The sequence below is a fragment of the Lemur catta genome, chromosome 1 (assembly GCF_020740605.2).
Source record: "Lemur catta isolate mLemCat1 chromosome 1, mLemCat1.pri, whole genome shotgun sequence".
Lineage (NCBI taxonomy): Eukaryota > Metazoa > Chordata > Mammalia > Primates > Lemuridae > Lemur > Lemur catta.
The window spans coordinates 132,967,342-132,991,131 of record NC_059128.1 but is presented as its reverse complement, the minus strand read 5'-3'; the positions used below and the strand labels follow the sequence as shown (position 1 = coordinate 132,991,131).

General features: G+C 34.0%; 1 protein-coding gene across 1 annotated transcript in view; it reads left to right on the top strand.

Annotated features, from left to right (window-relative positions):
• DNAJC1 (DnaJ heat shock protein family (Hsp40) member C1) overlaps positions 1–23,790 on the top strand; it is a 179,692-nt gene that overhangs the window by 86,111 nt on the left and 69,791 nt on the right. The window contains exons 7-8 of the mRNA XM_045534683.1: positions 1,658–1,748; positions 15,821–15,978. Coding sequence (XP_045390639.1) covers positions 1,658–1,748; positions 15,821–15,978 — 249 coding nt within the window. The remainder of the gene's footprint in view (positions 1–1,657; positions 1,749–15,820; positions 15,979–23,790) is intronic.

The following is a 23,790-nucleotide window of genomic DNA, read 5'->3' as shown; positions in this document are numbered from 1 at the left end:
TGGGAGGATGAGTAGATTGGGTGCATGACCATCTGTGCTCTTCAAATTATACCAATGTTTAGCTGGCCCAGAGTTTATGGGAATCCTAGTAGAAATGAGGTAGGAGCGTAAAAGTGGTGATGGAAAGAATAAGAGATACATCTTTATTATACTGATTCAATGATTTTAGGAATACCTTATTATTTTCCTAATTCTTGTAAGTTAGAAGAGTTGTGATATAACCCCAAGACACAAAGACCCCAGCAGAAAACTTTAACTTGGATACAGTCATAGATGAACAGATAATTTCATTCTAGGGCTTAAGTATTCATGTATTTACGTCTGAATCAAGGTGGTATCAAAGATTGATTTTGTTCCTTTATTTCCTGCAGAAACAAAACCCTCTCATTTGGGTCTGTGATTTATCTGCTGTAGGAATCTTACAGTCTGTGTTATCCTTGATATTCCTCTTTTTCTTATTCCACATCAGTCAGTCATCAAGCCCTTTCATTTCTTGCTTTGTAAGTTTTTTCATATATTTCAATCTGGTTCAGTTCAATAAACACTTATTGAGTGCCTGCTTTATGCCAGCTACTTCACTCTGGTAATACAAGTATCCCTATGTCAAATTTTTCATCTTCTGGGAGAGAATATATCATGATACAAGCAGTCATAGGGTGTTTAAGTTCAGAAGTAGTATACCAGAGAGAATTACCCAGCTGGAGAAGGTCAGGAAGACTTGCAGAGGAGATAGTGCTTGACAGAGTTTTCAAGGATGAATAGGAGTTCGTTTGTAATGGGCAAAGGAACAAAATATTCCAGCTAGAGGGCAAAGCAAATGCAAAGACATGGAAGCACAGTGTGACCTGGCAGCTACAAATGGTTTTGCTGTAGAATATATGACGTTTGAGTCAAGAAAGTCAAGGAGTGTGGGAAAAGATCTGTTTTGCTTTTTTATCACTGTCTGGATCATCATATGCCTAGAACATCAACTTGTTTATTTTTATGTCTGTGATTATTTAAGACCTAGTCTTTTTTTGTTTACTTTTTGGTACCCTGCTAAAGTCTTATCTATGTGCCACTCATTGAGACTTTAGCCACTGTATCTTGACACCTAAGTATTTGTATGCAGTATGTATCCTCAATCCTCAACCGTCCACGATAATTGTTTTTTACTGGTCTCTAAGGGTGATGGAAGGAGGAGTGACAACTTCTGCTTTTATCTTCATGGTCATATAAGTTTTGTGATCAGGTTTTCATGTAATAATTTTGAAAATCTATCGGAGTTAAGAGACTGATATGAAAATAGCACTAGTACTTTATTAGTCACAGTAATATAATTTACCATGGCAAATAATTCAGTTTAGCAGTTGAGTTTTTCTGGTTTCTGTCCATGGAATGATATAACAGTGAGAAAATATACAAAGGGAGATGATACCTCCTTTCTATATCTGAGAGAAAAGAGTTTAAATTTATACTGATGCAGTTTCTGGCTCTAACCTGCTCTCCAGGAAAGAAAAATCGTAGAGAATTGTTTATTGATTTCTTCTGTTTGTCATACAATTTGAAAACAAACAAAAAGCCTACTTGTAAAATTAATATACTGCTTTAAAATGAATTGTATGAAAAATACTGTCAAAGCAAACTGATTTTCATGTTGATTTATTTTTTTTTTAAGGATGCTGGGCAGTTTTATGCTAAATATAAGGAAACAAGATTGAAGGAAAAGGAAGATGCACTTATTAGAACTGAACTTGAAACACTTCAAAGTGAGTTTTAAACATTGTTTTACTGTGTTATAGCAATATCATGTAAAATTAGTTATTTAAATTTGGATTTTTTCCTTTAAATTCATCACTAATTCAGTTTTCCATGCTTTCTTTGCTACTCTCTGATAGTCAATTGTACTTAATGGAAAGTACTATATTAGTATTACTGAGCCACCCAAAGTCCAGTATCAGAAGGAGGGATAAAGTCAGCCGAGGGTCACGTAACTTCTCAAGTCCAGGGGCATCCAAAATCTGCAAGATTCTAAAATACTGCAATACTGTAATTATAATTGATATTTAGTATTGAGTCTGACCAACTAATCACCCAACTTTCTGTATATTGTAACAATAGTAATTGGAAATCCTGAAAATACCAATGATTTTTGTTTTGAACATCTTTGTTTCATTTGCAGTATTACATGAATAAGCTTGAATAAATTATCAGTATGTTAAAAAGAAATTTTCCATTGAACACAAAAGACAGTTCTTGCTGATTTTAGGAAAAGTTGAACATACTATTAAAGAAGGCAATTTCTTCAGTCCTGGTTCTTTTGTCTAATTTTGCCTTATCTATATCTTTCCCACACTTACACACTCTGTCTCTTTATGTTTCTCTATTCAGAGCATTTAATACTACTTTAACATTAATTTATTTATTTATTTTGTGTACCATCTGGTTTCCCCCAGTGAAATGTAAGCTCCATGAGGGTAGGGATTTTATCTGTTTTGTTCACTGCTATGTCCCCAGGTTCTGGGGGTTTGGGGTATGGTTATTTTGGGGGGCTATTTTTCTGTCCACCACAATCCTTCAGGTATCTGGGCAGCTTAAGAACAGAGACTATTTCTTTTTCATCTTTGTGTCTATAGCATAGAACAGAGTCCTGGAACATATTAAATGTTTAATAAATGGACGAATGAATGGATATATGAATTAATGTAATTCCATGGATATTAATGAGCATCAATTGAGCGTCTATCCATATAGAACACAATCTCAAAGAGCACATAATTTAATTCAAAAAGTTTCAGCAATTACAAATATAAAATAATATTCAGGTCAACTGCATAATTGTTTAAAGCAGAATTCTGTTACGAAGAAAGAGTTAGGGTGTTAAAGGATTACATGTTAAGGTTGACTGACGTGTGTGTTAGAAAGTCGGGGTAGGCAAATGACACACTAAATGTAATTTTTATGTAATTGTTACTTTTAGTAAAATGGGTGTGTAAACATTTTATAAACTTCTTCAGATGGTAACAAGAAGAAAAAAACTACATTTATAAGAAAAGAAAAAAAATATCAAACTAACCCAGAATTTACCTGTAGATGTAAAATGAATACACTGCATATCGTTGTTCTCATAGACACAGCTTATCATTTTTATGTAGTTTCTATAATGAACCACTTAATTGTTATAATTTTGGTATATGTGTTAGAATTCTCTAATAGTATTCATAATGGATTAAATATTTGGTACTACCCCTTAGAAGTTAATAATAGGAGTTAATAGGATATAGTTAATAATTATAGGAGTTAAACATGAAATATTTAACACAAGCAAAAGCTCCTTTTGAAGTTTGTAATTGTTTTTCCAAAACTGGTCAAAGATTTTTGTTCTGCCCAGAGTTTGATAACAATTCTCAAACAATTTAATAATTCTCTTCTTATTTTGTTATTATCTAATAAAAAAGATTACATAAAAATCACAAATTTAAAAATATATAAATATCTAAAAGTAAAAATGTGTAATAGTCTTCTAAAATGTTTGAAAATTCGTCACTAGCTTATCAGTTACGGAAACTCAGAATGGAATAAGTAAATATCAGAAAGCATATTAAAAACAATATATATACCAGGCCCTGAGTAATAGATTGTTGTTTCCCATTTTTTTAATTTCAGTGATATCTTTAGAAAAGGTGATGGTATCAACATTAAGAATGTTAAAGAACAGTCACATTCACTATTAACAATGTCAGAAATTGTCAGGTATTTTTTAATGTAATCTCTTATGGTTACATGCAAAGAATCTTTTAATTAAATTTGTTAACTTCATTACAGTGTTCTGCATTGTATACTTTAGAATTAATACATAAAGGCCCCAAATCCCCCAATGTGCATTTCATTTGTGCCTATCCTTCTTAATTTTAAAGGCCATCATTGGAATACTGAGTTCATAATAACATTTCCATCTACTTAATTGAGTAAATGCATCTCATGTAGATTAGCAATAGCTATTTTATGCTGCCTGTTTTTCATGACCTAATTGCTAATCTCCCCTCATGTCTATCTGTTTTACTGCTTAGACTGTGCAATAGTCTCCAAGGGCTACATGAGAACTACTTTGAGTAGGGTGTGGTGATCTTATTAAAATGGTATTTTAGTGGAGGCAAAAGTGTGAAAAGGGTAATTCCTTAAAATAAATGTCCTTTTGGGAAGTCTTCATGCAAAAAATTTGTTGAGATCTATTTGGGAATTTTGGGCACTTATTAATTTTATGGTTTAGGGATAAATAACTTGAATATTTATAAATATTAGGCTTTCTGAGGCTTAATGATATCTTTATACAGTCTCTAATTGTATAAATTTTATTCTAAATAAATACAATTGAATTCTAAATACTGAGATAGCCCATATCATGAATGGAAAAAAATATTTGACTTACTTTATAAAGAAATTGTTTGTAAAGGTCACAATCTGAATAGACAAAAGGAGAAGAAAGGATAGAAGTAAAACTTAATATTTCCCTTGACCTTTTCTCTGGACCTTATATGATTTTAAAACAAAATAAAATAATCAAAACTATGCCAAGTGCTTCCTTTTTATCTGCAGAAATAATATTTCCTGATGATTTTCTTCTCATATCGTGGTCCATGTTGCATGCCCCAGTGATGGACCCGAATTGGAGTGCCAAGGTGACACCCAGTGGGGGAAGCAGTTATTAAGAAAGTGAGGGGGCCAGGCGAGGTGGCTCACGCCTGTAATCTTAGCACTCTGGGAGGCCGAGACGGGTGGATCGCTCGAGGTCAGGAGTTCGAGGCTAGCCTGAGCGAGACCCCGTCTCTACTAAAAATAGAAATAAATTATCTGGACAACTAAAACTATATATAGAAAAAATTAGCCGGGCATGGTGGCGCATGCTTGTAGTCCCAGCTACTCGGGAGGCTGAGGCAGTAGGATCGCTTAAGCCCAGGAGTTTGAGGTTGCTGTGAGCTAGGATGACACCACGGCACTCACTCTAGCCCGGGCAACACAGTGAGACTCTGTCTCAAAAAAAAAAAAAAAAAAAAGTGAGGGGTGGGTTGAGGGCAGAATATGCCTGCTTATTGTGGCAGGATGAGAAAATGTTCACCTTTCTTAAGATAAAAGAAGAGTGGTTTTCTAGAAAATTTAAGATCATGAAGAAAGAAGATGCTGGTGCTCATTTGTAAGTTGATTTCAGGGGTTGGTAAGGAAAAGGAAAAAGGAGACTGGGGAAGAGTAGCTCCGATTTAGGTTAGAACATTTGCCTTTGGTAATATACAGTGCTCATGGATGGAGAATCGTATCTGAGATAACTCATGAAAAGGCATATAACCAGTCACTAGCACCAGTGTATTTGGAAACATGACCTGTTAGAAACTCTGTACCTTAACTTATGAGCCATATTATATTATAAAACCTAATAGGACCCCTATTTCCAAAAGAGCTTTTATGCAGACAAAGAATATCTAAAGAAAACAGTATTTTATTCTGGGTACTTTGCTCTGATAATGGAAGCATGAATTCTTAAAATCACAGAGGTCAATATAGACTTACAATTCCCTTAATATTTCAAATCATAGTATGTATGTATAAATGTAATGTATTCTTGGTTTTCCCACTGAAATGATTTTAAAAAATTTTTATCCAATTGAGTAGATAAACGTTTATGGCTGTAGATTAGTCAAATTTTAACTAAAATTTTACCTGTTAATTTAGAAATGAGTACCTATTTAATATTACACTTTATATAAATTAATATATTTATTTTTAAGCTCCATGCAGGCATATGTTCTTGTATATCTTGTTTATAGCTGTAACCCCAGAGCCTAGAAGAAGGCCAGGTATGTGGTAGGAGCTCAGTAAATATTTGGTAAATTAATTGATGAATTTAGAAATACTGTATTGCTCTTTTCCACTCTCATACTTCTTAAAGTAATTCGTTAAAACTCTTTAACAGCATTTCTTACAAGAGTGTCTTTGTCATCACTAAAATTACTTTTTGAGTTATCAACATAGCTATCCAGACTATATCATCTTTATTTCCATATATAATGAGATACAGTCTTTTGAATCCATGTATGATGCTGTCACTGGAAATTTTAACCCAAACCACAAGTACCTATTCACCTAATGTCAGGATTTTTTTCTTTTTTCATGATTGTGACACCACCACCATGTATTGCTTTTCTATTTAAGATTTTATTTTGAAATAATTAGATTCATAGGAAGTTGCAAAGATAGTACACAGTACCTTTCTCTCAGTTTTCCCCATTGATCACATCTTATGCAACTATAGTATAACATCAAAACCAGGATACTGCCATTGATACAAAGTATCAATTGATACTTCTGTGCCATTTTATCACATGTGTATTCATGTAACCACCACCCCAGTCAACAACTAGCCCTTTCTAGTCGTATTCTCTTCCTTCTCCCATACCCCCATCATCTCTAATATCTGGCAATTATTAATGTATTTTTCATCTCTATAACTTTGTCATTTTGGGAATATGATTTTGAGAATCATATAGTATATATCTTTTGAGATTAGCTTTTCCACTCAACATAATGCTCTTGAGATCCAGCCAAGTTGTTCCATATATCAATAGTTCATTCCTTTTTACTAATGAATAATATTCCATGGTATGCATGTATCACAGTTATTTAACCATTTACCAATTGTGGGACATTTGGGTTGTTTATAGGTTTTGACCATTACACATAAGGCTGCTATGAGCAATCATGTACAGCTTTCTGTCTGAACTTAGTTTTCATTTATATGGGTTAAATGCCCAAAAGTGCAATTGCTGAGTCACATTGTAAGTTTTTGTTTAGAGGTTTAAGAAATGGCCAAACTGTTTTCCAGAGTGCCTGTACCACTCACTTTACATTCCTACCAGCAATGTGTAGGAGATCTAATCTCTCTGCATCCACACTGGCATGTGGCATTGTCACTATTTTTAATTTTAACTGTTTCAATAATGTGTAGAGATAACTCATCATGATCTTAATTTACATGTTTCTAGTGGCTAGTGATGGTGGAACATCTTTTCATGTGCTTTTTTGCCATCTGTGTATCCTCTTCAGTGAAATCCATCTTCATATCTTTTGCCTATTTTCTAATTGGATTTTTTTTACTGTTCAGTTTTGAGAGTTTTTTTAAATGTGTTCTAGATATGAGTCCTCTATCAGATACGTGGTTTGCAAATATTTTTCTCCTAGATTGTCCTTCATTACAAAACCACTTCCACACTTCCATGTAACATATTTTATTATAGCAGCACCCCCACTTCTCAATGCCAATTTCTGTTTTAGTCTATTTTATGCTGCTATTACAAAATACCTGAGACTAGGTAATTTATAAAGAACAGAGATTTATTTCTCACAGTTCTAGAGGCTAGAAATTCCAAGATCAAGGTGCCAGCAGGTTTGGTGTCTGATGAGGATCTGGCCTCTGCTTCCAAAATGATGCCTTGTTGCTGCATCCTCTGGAGGTTTATGGATACTGTGTGAAGCCTCTTTTATTAAGGCCTTAATTGAAGGAGGAGCCCTCATGACCTAATCACCTTCTAAAGGTTCCATGTCTTTGGAGATTGTTTCAACATGAATTTTGGAGGAGACGCAAACATTCACATACAGCATTAGTTTTCTCTTTTTGTATTGTCTTTGTATGACTTTGGTATCAGTAATACCAGCTTCCTATAATGAATTGGGAAGTGTTCTCTACTCTTCTTTTTTCTGAAAGAGATTGTGTAGCACTGTTGTTAATTCTTGAAATGTTTGGCAGAATTCTCTGGTCAGACTAAAGACTTTCTTTTTTGGGAGTTTGAAAATTACAAATTAAATTTCCTTTCTAGTTATAGGATAGGGCTATTCAAATACCTATTTTATATTTCATTTATCTACTTCATGAGTAAGTTGGGATAGTTGGTGTTTTTTGAGCTATTGGTCCATTTCATCTAAATTGTCAAATCTATGTATGTAGAGTTATTCCTAATATTCACTTTATCATCCTTTTGATGTCTATGTGTCCTATAGTGATTTCCCCTTTTTCAGTGCCAATATTGGTAACTTTTGTCTTCCTTCTTGTTTGTTAGTTTTGCCAGATGTTTGTCAATTTTATTGGTATTTTCAAAAAACCAGTTCTTTGTTGCATTGATTTTCTCTATTTTTGTTTTCAGTTTCATTGGTTTCTGCTCTTATTTTTATCATTTCCATCCTTCTGCTTGCTTTTGGATTGTTTTGATCTTCTTTTTCTGGTTTTTTTTTTTTTTTTTTTTTTTGAAGAGATAAGAGTCTCACTCTGTAGCTCAGGGCTCAGGCCAGAGTGCAGTGGCACAATCATAGCTCACTGCATCCCCAAACTCCTGGGCTCAAGTGATCCTCCCACCTCAGCCTCCCTGGTAGCTGGGGGACTACAAGTTCACAACAACACACCTGGCTAATTTTTTTGTTTTTTGTAGGGACAGGGTCTCGCCATGTTGCCCAGGCTGGTCTCAAACTCCTGGGCTCAAGTAGTCCTCCCATCTCAGCCTTCCAAAGTACTGGGATTACAGGCATGGGCCACTGTACCCAGCCATTCTTTTTCTGTTAAAAATTTCTTGATGTGGAAGCTTAGATTATTAATTTGAGGCTTCTCTTCTTTTCTTATGTGACATTTAGTGCTATAAATTTCCCTCACAGCACTGTTTTGTCTGCATCCCAAATACTTTGATATATTATATTTTCATTTGATTCTGTTCAGTATTTTTTTCCTTGAGACTTCCTTTTTGATCCTTTGATTATTTAAAAGTATGCTGTTTAGTTTCCAAGTGTTCAGGGATCTTCATATTATCTTTCTGTTAAAAATTTGTTGTTTGATTCTCTTTTTATAAGAGAACACACTCTATGATTTCAATTCCTTTAAATTTGTTCAGGTCTGTTTTATGGCCTGAGATACAGTCCTTCTTGGCATATATTCAATAGGCATTTAATAAGACTGTGCACTCTGCTGTTGTTAAGTAGAATATTCAATAAATGTCAGATCCAGTTGGTTAATGGTATTGTTGCATTCTATATCATTGCTGATTTTTTATTTAGTTATATTAATTATTGAGAGAGGGGTATCGAAGTCTTTTTAATTATAAATTCATCTTTAGTTCCATCAGTTTTTGCTTCACATGTTTTGCAGTTCTGTTGTTTGGTGCATACATATTTAGGATTGCTATGTCTTCTTGGTGTGTTGACTTTTTTTTATCATTATATAATGTCCCTCTCTGTCCCTGGTAATTTTCTTTGCTCAGAAGTCTACTTTATCTGAAAGTAATATAGCTACTCCTGTTTTGTTTTGATTAATGTTTGTATGGTAGTATCTTTCTCAGTCCTTTTACTTTCAACAGACTCATTATTATATTTGAAATGAGTTTCTTTTGTAGATAGCATATAAATTAGTCATGATTTTTCATCTACTCTATCAATCTCTGTATTCAATTGGTGTATTTAGACCATTTGCATTTAACTTAATTATTTTTGTGTAGGGCTTAAGTCTGCCATTTTATTTTTTATTTTGTGCTCTCTGTTTTTCATTTCTCTGTTTTCTTCTTTCTGCCTTCCAAAATTTTAGAATTCCATTTAGATTTCTTTATAGTGTTTTTTATTAATACTATATCTCTTTGTATATATGGCTTTTTTGGTGAGTGCAATAAGTGTTATGTATACATAACGTATCACAGTCTACTGGTATTAGTATTTTGCCATTTCAAGTGACATATAGAAAACTTACCTCCCTTTATATCCCTTTACCTTACCCATTTATAATGTAACTGTCTTGAATATTTTCTCTATAAACATTGAATGTTATAATTTTGATTTAGCAGTCAAACATAATTAGAAAACTCAAGAGGAGGAGGAAAATTAATCATCTTTACCCATATATTTATGTTCTCTCCTGTTCTTCCTTCTTTCTTGATTGTTCAAGATATTTTCTTTTATGATTTCCTTTCTGTTTAGACAACTTTAGATGTTATTGTAGGATAGATCTGCTGGTGACAAATTCTCTTAGTTTTCCTTCACCTGAGAATGTCTTGGTTTCCCTTTCATTCCTGAAAGACATTTTTGCTGGACATTTATTTCAGGGTTGACAGTTCTTTTCTTTTAGCATTTGAAAGATGTTGTACCACTTCCTTCTATCTTACGTGGGTTTTGGTGAGAAATCCACTGTCATTTGAATTCTGTTTCCCCTACAGATAAGGTCTTAGTTCTTTCTTGCTACTTTTAAGTTATTTTTCTTTGTCCTTAGTTTTTAATGGCTATGATGTATCTTAGCATGAATTTCCTTGGGTTTATCTTGTTTGGGGCTCACTCATCTTGAATCTATAGGTTTACGTTTTTTTATTTAGAGTCCCAAATGTCCCCATGGCTCCATTCTTTCTTTTTTTTTTAAGTCTATTATTTCCATTTTTCAGTTTGGGCAATTTCTATTTTCTATCTTCAAATTCACTGATTCTTTTCTCTATTTGCTCCTTTCTGCTGTTGAGTTCATCCATTAAGTTTTTAATTTCAGTTAGTGTACTTTTCAGTTCTAACATTTCCATTTGGTTCTTTCATATATCTTCTCAAACTTTTTATATTTGTTTTGAGTTTGTTTGTTGCTGCTTACCAAATTATTATTATATGGCTGCTGTAAAATTCCAGTCAGATAATTTAAATATCTCTTTCAACTTGTTATTGGCATCTGTTGATTACCTTTTCTCATTCAAATTGAGATATTCTTGGTTGTTGGTATGACAAGTGATTTTTGATGAAAACTAGGACATTTGGGGTATTTTGTATGGGACTTTGAATCTTATTTAAATTTTCTGTTTACCTGGTCTTCTCTGACAACGTTCTATAATAGCAGTGGAAGCAGGGAGGTTGTTGCCCTGTTACTGTCAAGTGAGGTTTCCTATGTGTTCTGTTTTACAGCTGAGGGGCAGGGAGGTTGTGGATCCTCATGTGAGTAGGGTCATCCTGCTTGTGATTAGGCCGCCATTGATAACACCCTGGCTGGGAGAAGGAGCAGGAATGCCTCTTTACTGCTCTCCACTTGGCCTCTGCCAACATTCTGGGGAGATGGCCTCATTAACACTGGGCAGTTGTGAAAGCCCTGATTCTCCACTGGGCATCTCTGAAACCACTCTATCAGAGAAAGGGAGAGATACCTTTTTACTGCTGAGCAGATATGGAAGTCCATGCTACCCATGTGGTCTCCACTGACTCCACAGCAGGAGGAGGATCCTTATTACCTCTTAGCCTTCTCTTTCACATCACCCTGGTGGGGAGGTTGGGGTGCCTTATCAAAGGCTGACAATGGCAAAAGTCTAGGTTCCTCATTAGCCTTTATTGGCATTGGCGGGAGGGTTGGGGAGTGGGGGACTTGGTGGCTACAGTTTTTTTCTGTCTTGTTTGCCTAAAGTGCAGTGGTTATTATCTAAAAGTTTTATCTTGCTGTGCTCCCCTTTCTTGATCCTTTGGCTAGAGAGAGCAGGCTTTCATTATTCATTGTTTTGTGTGTGTGTGTATGTGTGAGTATCTGGGTTGCTAGTTTCTCTAGCACCAAGAAGTCTTGGATATATGTGAGGCCCAAAGAGAACCCAGAACACTAACCCCCCTGACATTCCTTGAGTTCTGCAGTACCTACTGGTCAGGAAGAAATGGTGATGGCCTGAATCAGGGTGGTAACCCTGGAGGTAGGGATTCAGAATGGGATTCAGAATGTGTTTTGAAATTGAAGACTGTAAGATTTTCTACTGGATTTCATATGGGATATGAAAGAAGAGAGAGTTGACTCCAAAATTTTGGATCTCAGTGCTTCCAAGGAATGGGACAGAACTGGGAGAAGCAGGTGGAGGTGAAGGCGGTTTTATTAGGAGCTTAGTTTGTGACGTAGCTCTGTGCCTCTTTAATGTTGCAGGTACATTCCTATCAACTCAGGACCTAGGAAGAATCTTTCTTCATTTTACGCATGGTGGCTTACAGAGTAATGTTGAAGTAATATGAAGGAAATTAATGTATTGTATTGGTAAATGGCTAAAGAAGTAGAACCTAATTTTTTCTGATTTCTTATTTTCTCTTTTATTCTACCACTTTTTATGTTATGACCTGATGCAAGTTTCCTTGCTATCCTGATAACTTTTCAGACATAATAATTTTTCAGTTCTTTATTTAATGTATAGTGCTTAAAACTGATTACAACTTCCTTTTTCTGTTACAATTTGTGTTTTATTAATACCTGCCACACTAATGTCTGAACATTTTCCAAGGAGAAATTCTTTGTGCCTGCTAGAGAAGGATAATATGTTTAAGATGTTGTGACCTTGCTCAATTTAAACTCTATTCTACAGAACACCATCAAGGTACAAGTGTTAATCAAGACCTACATAGCCCAGGTTCATGGCCTAAGACCCCCAAATCAATTTGGCAAGTATGTCTTGGCATAGTACTTTTGCACTGAGTCAGAAAGTATTTTACGAAAATAACTGGTTCATAAGTTTGAGTTGTTTAGTGTAAGTTTCTAAGTATGTGAGAAGATAGGTTCCTTACACCAGAATGTTTCCTTTTTTCCTAGGCCCAAACTCCTTGCAGTTTTGTTTAGAAGGGACATTAAGCCTAAAAGACTTCCTTAAGATGATATTTGACTCATTTCTTATTCCTTTGACAATCTTACTAAATAAATTTTTCTTCTGAGAGGAAACCATTTCTCTTCATTTACTAGACACTTAATGATCATAAGTTTTACTTTTGCTTTTTTGGTTCATTTATTTTTAGTTTTGTTGTTTTGCAAGGGGGTTGGTTGGTTGGTTAGGTTTTGTTTTTTGCTTTTATCGGGCTTCATTATCATTAGGAACCAATCTATCTTAACTTAAAGCTCATGATTTATGAAACTTATATGAAATTTATAAGACTTGCTTCCCCAGCATCAAGATACTCTGTATTTTTTATTAAACTCAGAACTTTCCCTAAAAACTTTATCATGCTACTAAAAATATCTTAGATTTATTTTTCTTGCATGAAGTATAAATAATGATGTGTTTGTTACCTCCAAAATTAATCATACCTGGGTCTGTACTAATTCTATAGGTTTTATTGAAGCTATAATAGAAAATTGGAGGAAATATGAGAGTGATTAGCAAATAGAAGTCTGTAGTTCACTTATGTGCGTTTTGTAAAATGTGTTTTGTAAAATCCATTTTGTTTTGAAAACACCTGTTTTTTTAAACATATATGTAAGATTTTGCCAAGTACAAAATGTTAGATGCTACAACCTTAGTCCTGCAATATTAAAGTAGCGAAGAATTTAATGAATATTTACTAAACTATTGGTTTGTTAGTTTTAGAAATGTGGATTTTTTGGATTTATGTTGTGTAGTCTTTTTAAATTTTATTTTTATATTTATACCCATTTGGTAAAAAATATATATATTCATATATATAATTTATTTTTTGCTGTTATCCCTTCTCTTTTCCTTTATTTATCTCTACACTCCCTTTCTCCTTCATCCATATTTTTCTCCATGCCTGTATAATCATATTCAAATATATTTACGTGACCATATACACATGCATATATAGGGATTTAGAGGAGCATTATTTTGTTTTACAAATATGAAATCTATATGCTTTTCTGCATCTTTCTTTTGTCACTCAAACTCATGAAAATCTGTTAGTCAATTGCTATAGCTCTATCTACTTCAGTGGCAACTTAATATTCCTCAGTGTGGATGCATCATTAATAATTATTCAGGCATTTCTCCTATTAATTAACATTTGCTATGCAAATGGTTTTGTATCTCTGTGAAGAAATAATAAATAGTCATATACACACAAACATACTTACATACACACATATAATTACAATTGAATGCTTTTATTTCTGGGGAAATTGCTAGGGAAAAGGTTATATATTTTAATAGATGTATTTAGACTGTTTTTCAAAAAGGCTGTAATAGAATAATTCACATTTCCACCACCAATTTAGAAATAGCTCTTTTCCTGCCAACAGTATATCTTATTAGATTTTTAAATTTTGACCCATATGGTAGGTATAAAATCATATATTGGTATTACTTGAATTTGCATTTCTTTAACCTTTACAAGGTATGAGTATCTCTTCTTGTTTCTTGGCCATGTGAATTTTTTCATTTGTGGATTGCCTATTCATGATCTTTGCCTACTTTTTTCTATTAGTTGCTTATCTTCTTGTTAATCTATAAAATCTCTTTATATCAGTCTTTTGTTTGACATCTGAATTAAAGATAGTCTTTCCAAATCTATTATTTGTCTCTTGATTTATCTTTGATCTTTTTGTAGCATCTGGGTTTCAGTGTTAGTTAAGATTTTCTCTTCACTTAAATAGTACATGTAGTTTTTTAGATTTCTTTTTGTAAGATTTTCATTGTTTTGGCTTTTAAAGTCAACTCTCTTATCCAGCTGGATTTTATTTTTGTATATGGCATAAGATTGTGTCCACTTTTCTTTCAAATGGATATTCAGTTGTGCCAGCATCATTTATTAAATCCTTTTCCCACTGAATTGAAATATAGAAATATAACAGTGCTGTGCTTTGAATTTTGAATCTTTTCCCAGGCTAGTGATATGTGGTAAGACGCTCTCTCGCTATGCTGGGCAGCATCAGCACTACGCAGCTCCCAGTAAGCCACGTGATCCCGAGGATAAGCCCCTAATACTCTACAGTGTACTGTGTTACTGGGGGATTTTGCCCAACTGTAGGCTAATGTAAGCATTCTGATCGCGTTTAAGGTAGGCTAGGCTAAGCCATGATATTCAGTAGGTTAGGTATAGTAAGTACATTTTCAACTTAACAATATTATCAACTTATAATGGGTTTATCAGGACATAACCCCATTGTAAGTTGATGAGCATCTGTACTTACGAATTCTCTGTTCTTGGCTAGGAATTTTTCTATTCTTATGCCAATACCATATTGATTTTTATTACATTGGCATTGTAGTACGTGCAAACATACACATATACACAGGGTGGTGAAGATAATACCATTTATTGAGAGCTAATTTTTTTTTGTTTTTTGCCGATGAGAAAATGGACACTGTTCTAAGTGTTAAGTTATTTGCCCAATATTATGTAACTATTATGTGATAAAAGTAGGATTAAATGTCAAATCCAAAGTCCTTGCTGTAGCCACTGCTGATCTCAACTCCCACCACTCTCTGTTTCTCTCCAACCCAGCCCTCCACTGCAGCCAGACTAGTCTCCCTGTAGTTCCTTCAACGCACTAAGCAAACTCCCATCTCAGGGCCGTTATACTTTTTGCACCATATGCCTCTACTTCTCCTCCCAACCCCCCAGAACCACAGAATTGCTTCTTCACTTCCATCTGTTCTCTGCACAAATGTTATCTTTCTTATCAGAAAGGCCTTCCCTAATCATCCTATATAAATACATAGAAGAGAGAAGTTCCCTCATCCTCTTTCCACATACAGTTACTCCATTTCCTTTTACCAGTTGTATCCTTCCTTATTCTTCATGAGAATAGGGACTTTATTTAATTCTTTTATAGCTGAGCCTCAGTAGCTAAAAGAATGCTTGACCTGCATTAGACATTCAAATATTTGGTGACTGAATCAATGAATTATGTAGTATGTAGGGTGATAATACCCACCTGACAAGTTTGTTAATAAAATTAGAGTTGATACATGTAAAGTACCTTGCACAGTTAAAAAAAATTAAAAATTTATGTGTTCTTTAAAGATACAGTCTATAAATAAAATAAATAAAATTTCTAAATTCTTTTTATTCTCAACAGATCTCAATAACTGGTTCTTTTAAACATTTTTAGAACAGAAGAAAGTTAGAAAACCAAAACCTGAATTTCCTGTATACACACCTTTAGAAAGTGCATATATTCACTCTTATGATCATGGAACTTCCATAGAAGAAATTGAGGAACAAATGGATGATTGGCTGGAAAACAGGAACAAAACACAGAAAAAACAGGTAAATAAACTTTTTAAAAGTTGTTTTGAGTAAAACACATACATAAAAGTACATAAAATACAGGCATACCTTGCTTTATTGTGGTTTGCTTTATTGCGCTTGACAAATACTGTGTTTTTTACAAATTGAAGTTTTGTGGCAACACTGGGTTGAATAAGTCTTTGGGCACCATTTTTCAACAGCATGTGCTCACTTTGTGTCTCTCTGTAACATTTTGATAATTATTACGATATTTCAAACTTAATGATTAAACTTAGTGAGGAAAGCATGTTGAAAGCTGCGATAGGGTGAAAGCTAGGCCTCTTATGCCAAACAGCCAAGTTGCAAATGCAGGGGAAACGATCTTGAAGGAAATTAAAAAGGTGCTACTCCAGTGAACACATGAATGATGTGAAAGCTAAACAGCCTTATTGCTGATATGGAGAAAGTTTGAGTGGTCTAGAGACAAGATTAAACCAGACAGAATATTCCCTTATGCCAAAGCCTAATCCAAAGCAAGGCCCTAACTCTATTCAATTCTATAAAGACTGAGAGAGGTGAGGAAGCGGCAGAAGAAAAGCTGGAAGCCAGCAGAGGTTGGTTCATGAGGTTTAAGGAAAGAAGCTGTCTCCATAACATGAAAGTGCGAGGTGAAACAGCAAGTGCTGGTGGAGAAACTGCAGCAAGTTATCAAGATCTAGCTAAGATAATTGATGAAGGTGGCTACACTAAACAACACATTTTTCATTATAGATGAAACAGCTTTCTATTGGAAGATGACATCTGGGACTTTCATAGCTAGTGAGGAGAAGTCAAGGCCTGGCTTCAAAGGACAGGCTAACTTTTTCATTAGGGGCTAATGTAGCTGTTGACTTAAAATTGAAGCCAGTGCTCATTTACCATTCCAAAAATCCTAGGACTCTTAAGAATTATGCTAATGGTACTCTGCCTGTGCTTGATAAATGAAACAACAAAGCCTGGATGATGGCACATCTGTTTACAGCATGGTTTACTGAGTATAGTGCTCAGAATAAAAAGATTCCTTTCACAATGTCGCTGTTCATGACAATCTACCTGGTCACCCAAGAGCTCTGATGGATATGTACAGGAGATTAATGTTGTTTTCATGCTTGCAAACACAACATCCCTTCTCCATCCCATGGACTGAGGAGTCATTTCAACTTTCAAGTCTTATTATTAATAGTTAAGAAACATTTCATAATCTGTAGCTTCTTCCATAAAGAGTGATTCCTCTGATGGATCTTGGCAAAGTAAATTGATAACCTTCTGGAAAGGATTCATTCTTTTAGATGCCATGAAGATCATTTGTGGTTGATGAAGGTGAGCAGGTCAAAATATCCACATTAACAGGAGTTTGGAAGAAGTTGAATCAAATCCTCATAAATGACTTTGAGGACTTCAAGACTTCAGTGGAGGAAGTAACTGTAGATGTGGTGGCAATAGCAAGAGAACTAGAATTAGAAGTGGAGCCTGAAGATGTGACTGAATTGCTGCAGTCTTGTGATCAAACTTGAATGGATGAGGAGTTGCTTCTAACAGTTGAGCAAACAAAATGGTTTTTTGAGATGGAATCATCTGTTGGTAAAGATGCCATGAATATTGTTGAATTGACAACCAAGGATTTAAAATATTCCATAAAATAAAACAGTGGCAGGGTTTGAGAGAATTGACTGTAATTTTGGAAGAAGTTATACTGTGGATAAAATGCTGTCAAACAGCACCACACGCTACAGAGAAGTCTTTCATGAAAGGAAGAGTCAATTGATGTCACAGATTTCATTGTTGTCTTATGTTAAGAAATTTCCACCTCACCCCAACCTCAGCAACCACCACCTTGATCAGTCAGTAGCCATGAGCATCGAGGCAAGACCCTCCACCAGCAAAAAGATTTGTGGAAGGCTCAGTCGATTTTTCACTTTCTTTTTTTTAGTAATAAAGTATTTTGAAATTAAGGTGTGTACATTATTTTTTACACATAATGCTATTGTTCCCTTAATAGACTACACTATGGTGTAATAGCAACTTTTATATGCACTAGTGACCAAAAAATTTGTGTGATTCACTTTATTTGTGGTGGTCTAGAACCGAACCTACAGTATCTCTAGATACTCTTATATCGATGCTCAGTTAACTATCACGAAGTGAACTCCTTTGCTAAGATTAAGAACTAGAACATTGCCAGTGTCCAGAATCCTCCCCCGTGCTTTCTCCTAGCCACCACCTTCCTTTTCCTCTACAAAGGGGATGCCTGTCCTGACTTCTAATACCAAAGGTAGCTTTACCTGCTTTTTGAAGTTTATAAATGAAAATATTTCATAGGTACTCTTTTGCATCTGATTTCCTCTATTCAATGTTATATTTGTGAGATTTATCCATGATTGCATATAGCAGTAATTTATTTATTTTCATGGCTGTATAAAAGTTTATTTATAAATATAGCATAATTTATTTTTGTTGGAGAAGTGGGGTATTTCCAGTTTGGATCTATAATGAATAAGTTTCCTGTGAATACTCTTGTTACGTGTCTTACTACATATATGTGTAAATTTCTGTTTTTGAAATTTAGTTGCAAGGTCATAGGTCAACTTCAGTAAATATAGTTGACCCATGAACAACATAGGTTTGAGCTTCACAGGTCCACTTGTATATGTATTTTTTTCAATAAATACATTAGAAAAATTTTTGGAGATCTGCAATAATTTGAAAAAACCCACAAACCATAAGCCTAGAAATAGCGAAAAATTAAGAAAAAAGTATGTCATGAATGCATAAAATACGTGTAGATACTAGTCTATTTTATCATTTACTACCCTAAAATATATGAATCTGTTATTAAAAGTTAAAATTTATCAAAACTGGTACACACAAACTCTTACAGACCATAGTAGTGCCATTCACAGTTGAGAGAAATGTAAAGAAATGTAAAGATGTCGTATCAAATCGTGACTCCATAAAATTAACTGTAATGCATACTGTACTGCTGTAATAATTTGTACCACCTCCTATTGCTATTGTAGTGAGCTCAAGTGAAAATACCATGTGACGATAATCACGCGTGTCAGTAGTTTTCTCTCCAGTACATTGCATATCACAGTGAAGTGTGATCTCTCGCAGTTCTTGTGTATTTTTCATCGTGTTTAGTGCAAGAGCATAAACCTTGAATAACCATGGGACCCATACACAGTGATACTATAAGTGCTCCCAAGAAGCAGAGAAAATTCTATGACATTACAAGAAAAAGTTGAATTGCTTGATACATACAGTAGATTGAGGTCTGCAGCTGAAGTTGCCCACCATTTCAGACAGATGATTCATCTTAACACACTATGTAAATACAGTACAGTATTGTAAATGTATTTTCTCTTCCCTATGATTTTCTTTTCTCTAGTTTACTTTATTGTAAGAATATAGTATGCATATAATACATACACAAAATGTGTTAATCGACAGTTTATGTTATCAGTAAGGCTTCCTGTCAACATTAAGCTGTTAGTAGCTGAGTTCTGGGGGAGTCAAAAGTTATATGTGGATTTTTGACTGCATGGAGGGTTGGTGCCCCTCACTGTACTTCTAAACCATTGCTTAAAGGTCAACTGTACTTCTAAACCATTTTCAAAAATGTTTATCAATTTATACTTGAGCAACAGGATATAAAAATTTCAGTTACTCTACATTCTTGCCAACACTTGGTCAAGTTTTTTATATTTTAACTATTCTGGTAGGTATGCAGTGATATCTAATTATGGTTTAATTTGCATATCCTTCAATGAATAAAATTGATCACCTTTTCTTATGTTTATTGGACATTGATGTCTTCCTATGTGAAATGTTTTTCCAAGTGTTTTTAAAAATTGTATTGCCTGTTTTTTTTTTTTTGATACTGGTTTATAAAGAGTTCTTTATGTATTTCAGAAATGAGTCTTCTGCACATATTTTCTCCCATTCTGGCTTGCCTTTTTACTCTCTTCATGGGTGTCTTTGATGACAAGAAGTTACTAATTATAAATCATCAATCTTTACCTTTTCCTTGTCTAGTGTTTTTTGTGTTCTGTTTAAGGAATATTTTTCTACCTTAAAATCATGAAGGTATTTTCAAATCATTCTGGAAGCTTTAATATTCTACTTAAAGAGAACATTTAGATTGAAAATCCCCTGGAATTTATTTTTGTGTTTGGTGTTAAGTAGTGATCAAGATTAATTTTTTTTCAGAAGTCTGCAAACCCATTGGCCCAGTACCCATTAATAAAAAGACTACAGCTGTATAAACGCCATCTTCATCATAAACCAAGTACCTGTAACAGTATAAGTTTGTTTCCTGATGTTCTGCTTTATGCAGTTCATCTACTTGTCCAATCCTTGTGCCAGTCTCACACAGTCATAATTATTTTAGCTTTATAATAGATATTTGGCATAGTTATTTTCCAACTTTGTTTTCCTTCTTTAAGATTGCCACTTTATATTTTCGTATAAATTTTAAAAGTAGCTTTTTGTTTTCCACAAATTATTCATCTAAGATATTTGATTGGGATAACAATGAATATATAGGTCAATTATGGAGGAGCTGACATGCAAATAGTATTGACTCTACAAACCATGAATAAATCCATTCATTTAGATCTTTTAAAGTGTCTTTCTATAATGTGTTGTAGCTTTTTGTGTGTACATATTGCGGATTTTTCTTAGATTTTTTTCATGAGCATTTGATAATATAAGTGGTTTTGTGTCTTAAATTTCACTTTCTAAGTATATTTAGTATATAGAACTACACATGATTTTTGTTTAATAACCTTGTATCCAGCAACCTTGCTAAATTTATTTTTTTAAGTTTAATGGTTTCTGTGTATATTATTCATTTTTTCTTGTTTGTGCTGCTTCGAATCTCCAGTACATGGTAGAATAGAAGTAGTGATAACAAGTAGCCTTGTTTCATTCCTAATCTCAAAGAAAGCATTCAGCAATGAAAATTATTTCATGATTGAAATTCTTTATTAAACTTTTATCATTTCACTATTAAATATGTATGCTATAGTTTCTTGTAACTTTTTTATTGAAATATACTTCATAGGACATAAAATTCACCATTTGAAAGTTAATACTTCATTGGTTTTTAGTCTGTTCACTATATTGTGCAACCATTACCACTAATTCAAGAACATTTTCATCACACCCCCCAAAAAAAGACCTTGTACCGTTTAGCAGTTAGTTCCGATTCTTTGCTCTCCTCTCCACTGACAACCACTAACCTATTTTCTGTGTATGGATTTGCCTATTATGAACATTTCAAAATTTGCCCACATTTCATATAATATGTGGCCTTTTATATTTGGCTTCTTTAATTTGGCACAGTGTCTTCAAGGCTCATTCATATTGTAGCATGTAACAGCACTTCATTTCTTTTTGTGGCTGAATAATATTCCATTGTATGGCTGTATCACATACTATTTATTCATCAGCTAATGGACATACAGTTTGATGCAGCTTTTTGGCTATGATAAATAAAGGTGCTATGAACATTCTCATACAAGTCTGTATGGACGTATAACATCTTAATTTATAGCAATCTAGTTAGGATTAATGCAAATTTAGTTTCAGTAGTGTACAAAAATTTTACCTCTATATAGCTCTGTTTCACCACCACCCCGCATACTTGTTGTTACTATTATTTATTATTGTCACAGATTAAATCTTTATATATTGCCTGCTCATCAACCTGGATTTATAATTTTTTGCTTTATGCAATTGTGTTTTAATTGAGATAAAGAAAGAAAAGGAATTACAAACAAAAAATGTCTATGTACTGTCCTTTATATTTACCTGTGTAGATACCTTTCGTGGTGTTTATTTTTTCATATGGAGTTGAGTTACTGTCTAATTTTATTCATCTAATTCTGAAGAACTCCCTTTAGCATTTGTTGTAGGAAAGGTATGTTAGTGATGGACTCTCATTTTTTATTTTTCTGGGAATGTCGTAATTTCTTTTTCATTTTGAAGAATTGTTTTTGGCAGATATATAATTCTAGGTAGAATTTTTTCTTTCACCACTTTGATTACATGATCACACTACCTGCTGGCCTCCATCATTTCTAATTAGAAATCAGCTGTTAATCTTATTGAGGATCCCTCGTAAATTATGATTTGCTTCTCTTTTGTGGCTTTCAAGATTCTTTCTTTGCCTTTAGCTTTTGACAGTTTGATTATGACCTAGATATGGACCTATTTGAGTTTATCCTGTTTGGAGTTCATTGAGCTGCAGATTTTAGAAGTTTTGACCATTATTTCTTCAAATATTCCTTCCCCCTCTCTCCTGTCTCCCCTCTCTCTTCCCTTCTCCCCCCACCCTCTGGCACTTCCATTATGCATGTGTTGGTATGCTTGATGATGTCCCACAAGTCTCTTTAGGATTTGTTCGTTTTTCTTCATTCTCTTTCTATCCCTCAGACCTGATAATTAATCAAGATTTCATCAAGTTTACTGATTCTTTCTTTTCCTGCTCAAATCTGCTGTTGAGCTCCTTTGGTGAATGTTTTTATTTCAGTTATTGCACTTTTCAACACCAGAATTGCTGTTTTGCTCCTTTTAATAATTTTAATCTGTTTATCGATATTCTTACTTTGGTGACCGGTTTTTCTCATACTTTAATTTAATCCAAGTAGTGGGATTGCTGGATCAAATGGTGGATCTACTTTTAGTTCTTTCAGAAATCTCTATACTGTTTTCCATAGAGGTTATGCTAATTTACATTCCAACCAATAACATATAAGTGTTCCCGTTTCACCACATCGAATGTCAACATCTATTGGTTTTTGACTTTTTAATAATGGCCATTTTGACTGGATAAAGTGGTATGTCATTGTGGTTTTAATTTGCATTTCTCTGATGATTAGTGATACTGAGCATTTTTTCTTTTTTCTTTTTTTTTAAATTTCAGAATATTATGGGGTTCCAATTGTTTTGGTTACATGGATTGCTTTTGTACTGCTTGAGTCAAAGTTACAAGTGTGCCCATCATCCAGATAGTGTACATTGTACTCATTAAGTATAATTTCACCCTTCCCGTCCCACCTGCTTGATTTTCGTTGAGTTTTACTTCCATCTGTGCACGTGAGTGCTGATTAGTTAGTTCCAATTTAACAGTGAGTGCATGTGGTGTTTGTTTTTCCATTCTTGTGATATTCCACTAAGGAGAATGGTCTCCAATTCCATCCAGATTGTTGCAAAAGATGTTAATTCAATTTTATGGCGGAATAGTACTCCATGGTATACATATACCACATTTTATTAATCCACTAATGAATTGATGGACACTTGAGTTGGTTCTACATCTTTGCAATTGTGAATTGTGCTGCAGTAAACATTTGAGTGCACGTGTCTTTTTGATAAAATGACTTTTTTTTCCTTTGGGTAAATATCCAGTAGTGGGATTGCTGGATCAAATAGTAGGTCTACTTTTAGTTGTTTTAGGAATCTCCATACTATTTTCCATAGAGGTTGCAGTAGTTTGTAGTCCCACCAACAGTGTATAAGTGTTCCTTTCTCTCTGCATCCATGCTAGCATCTACTGTTTTGAGACTTTTTGATAAAAACCATTCTCACTGGGATTAGGTGATATCTCATTGTGCTTTTGATTTGAATTTCTCTGATGATTAGTGACATTGAGCATTTTTTGAGCACTAAATACTATCCTACATGCTGTACATGGAGTAACTTATTTAACCTTCTCAAGAACCCTAGGTAAGAGTATTTTCTCCATTTTACATAGAGTGTTGTGGAATATGATAGTGCAATATATTGAATAGAATCCTATGCAATTGC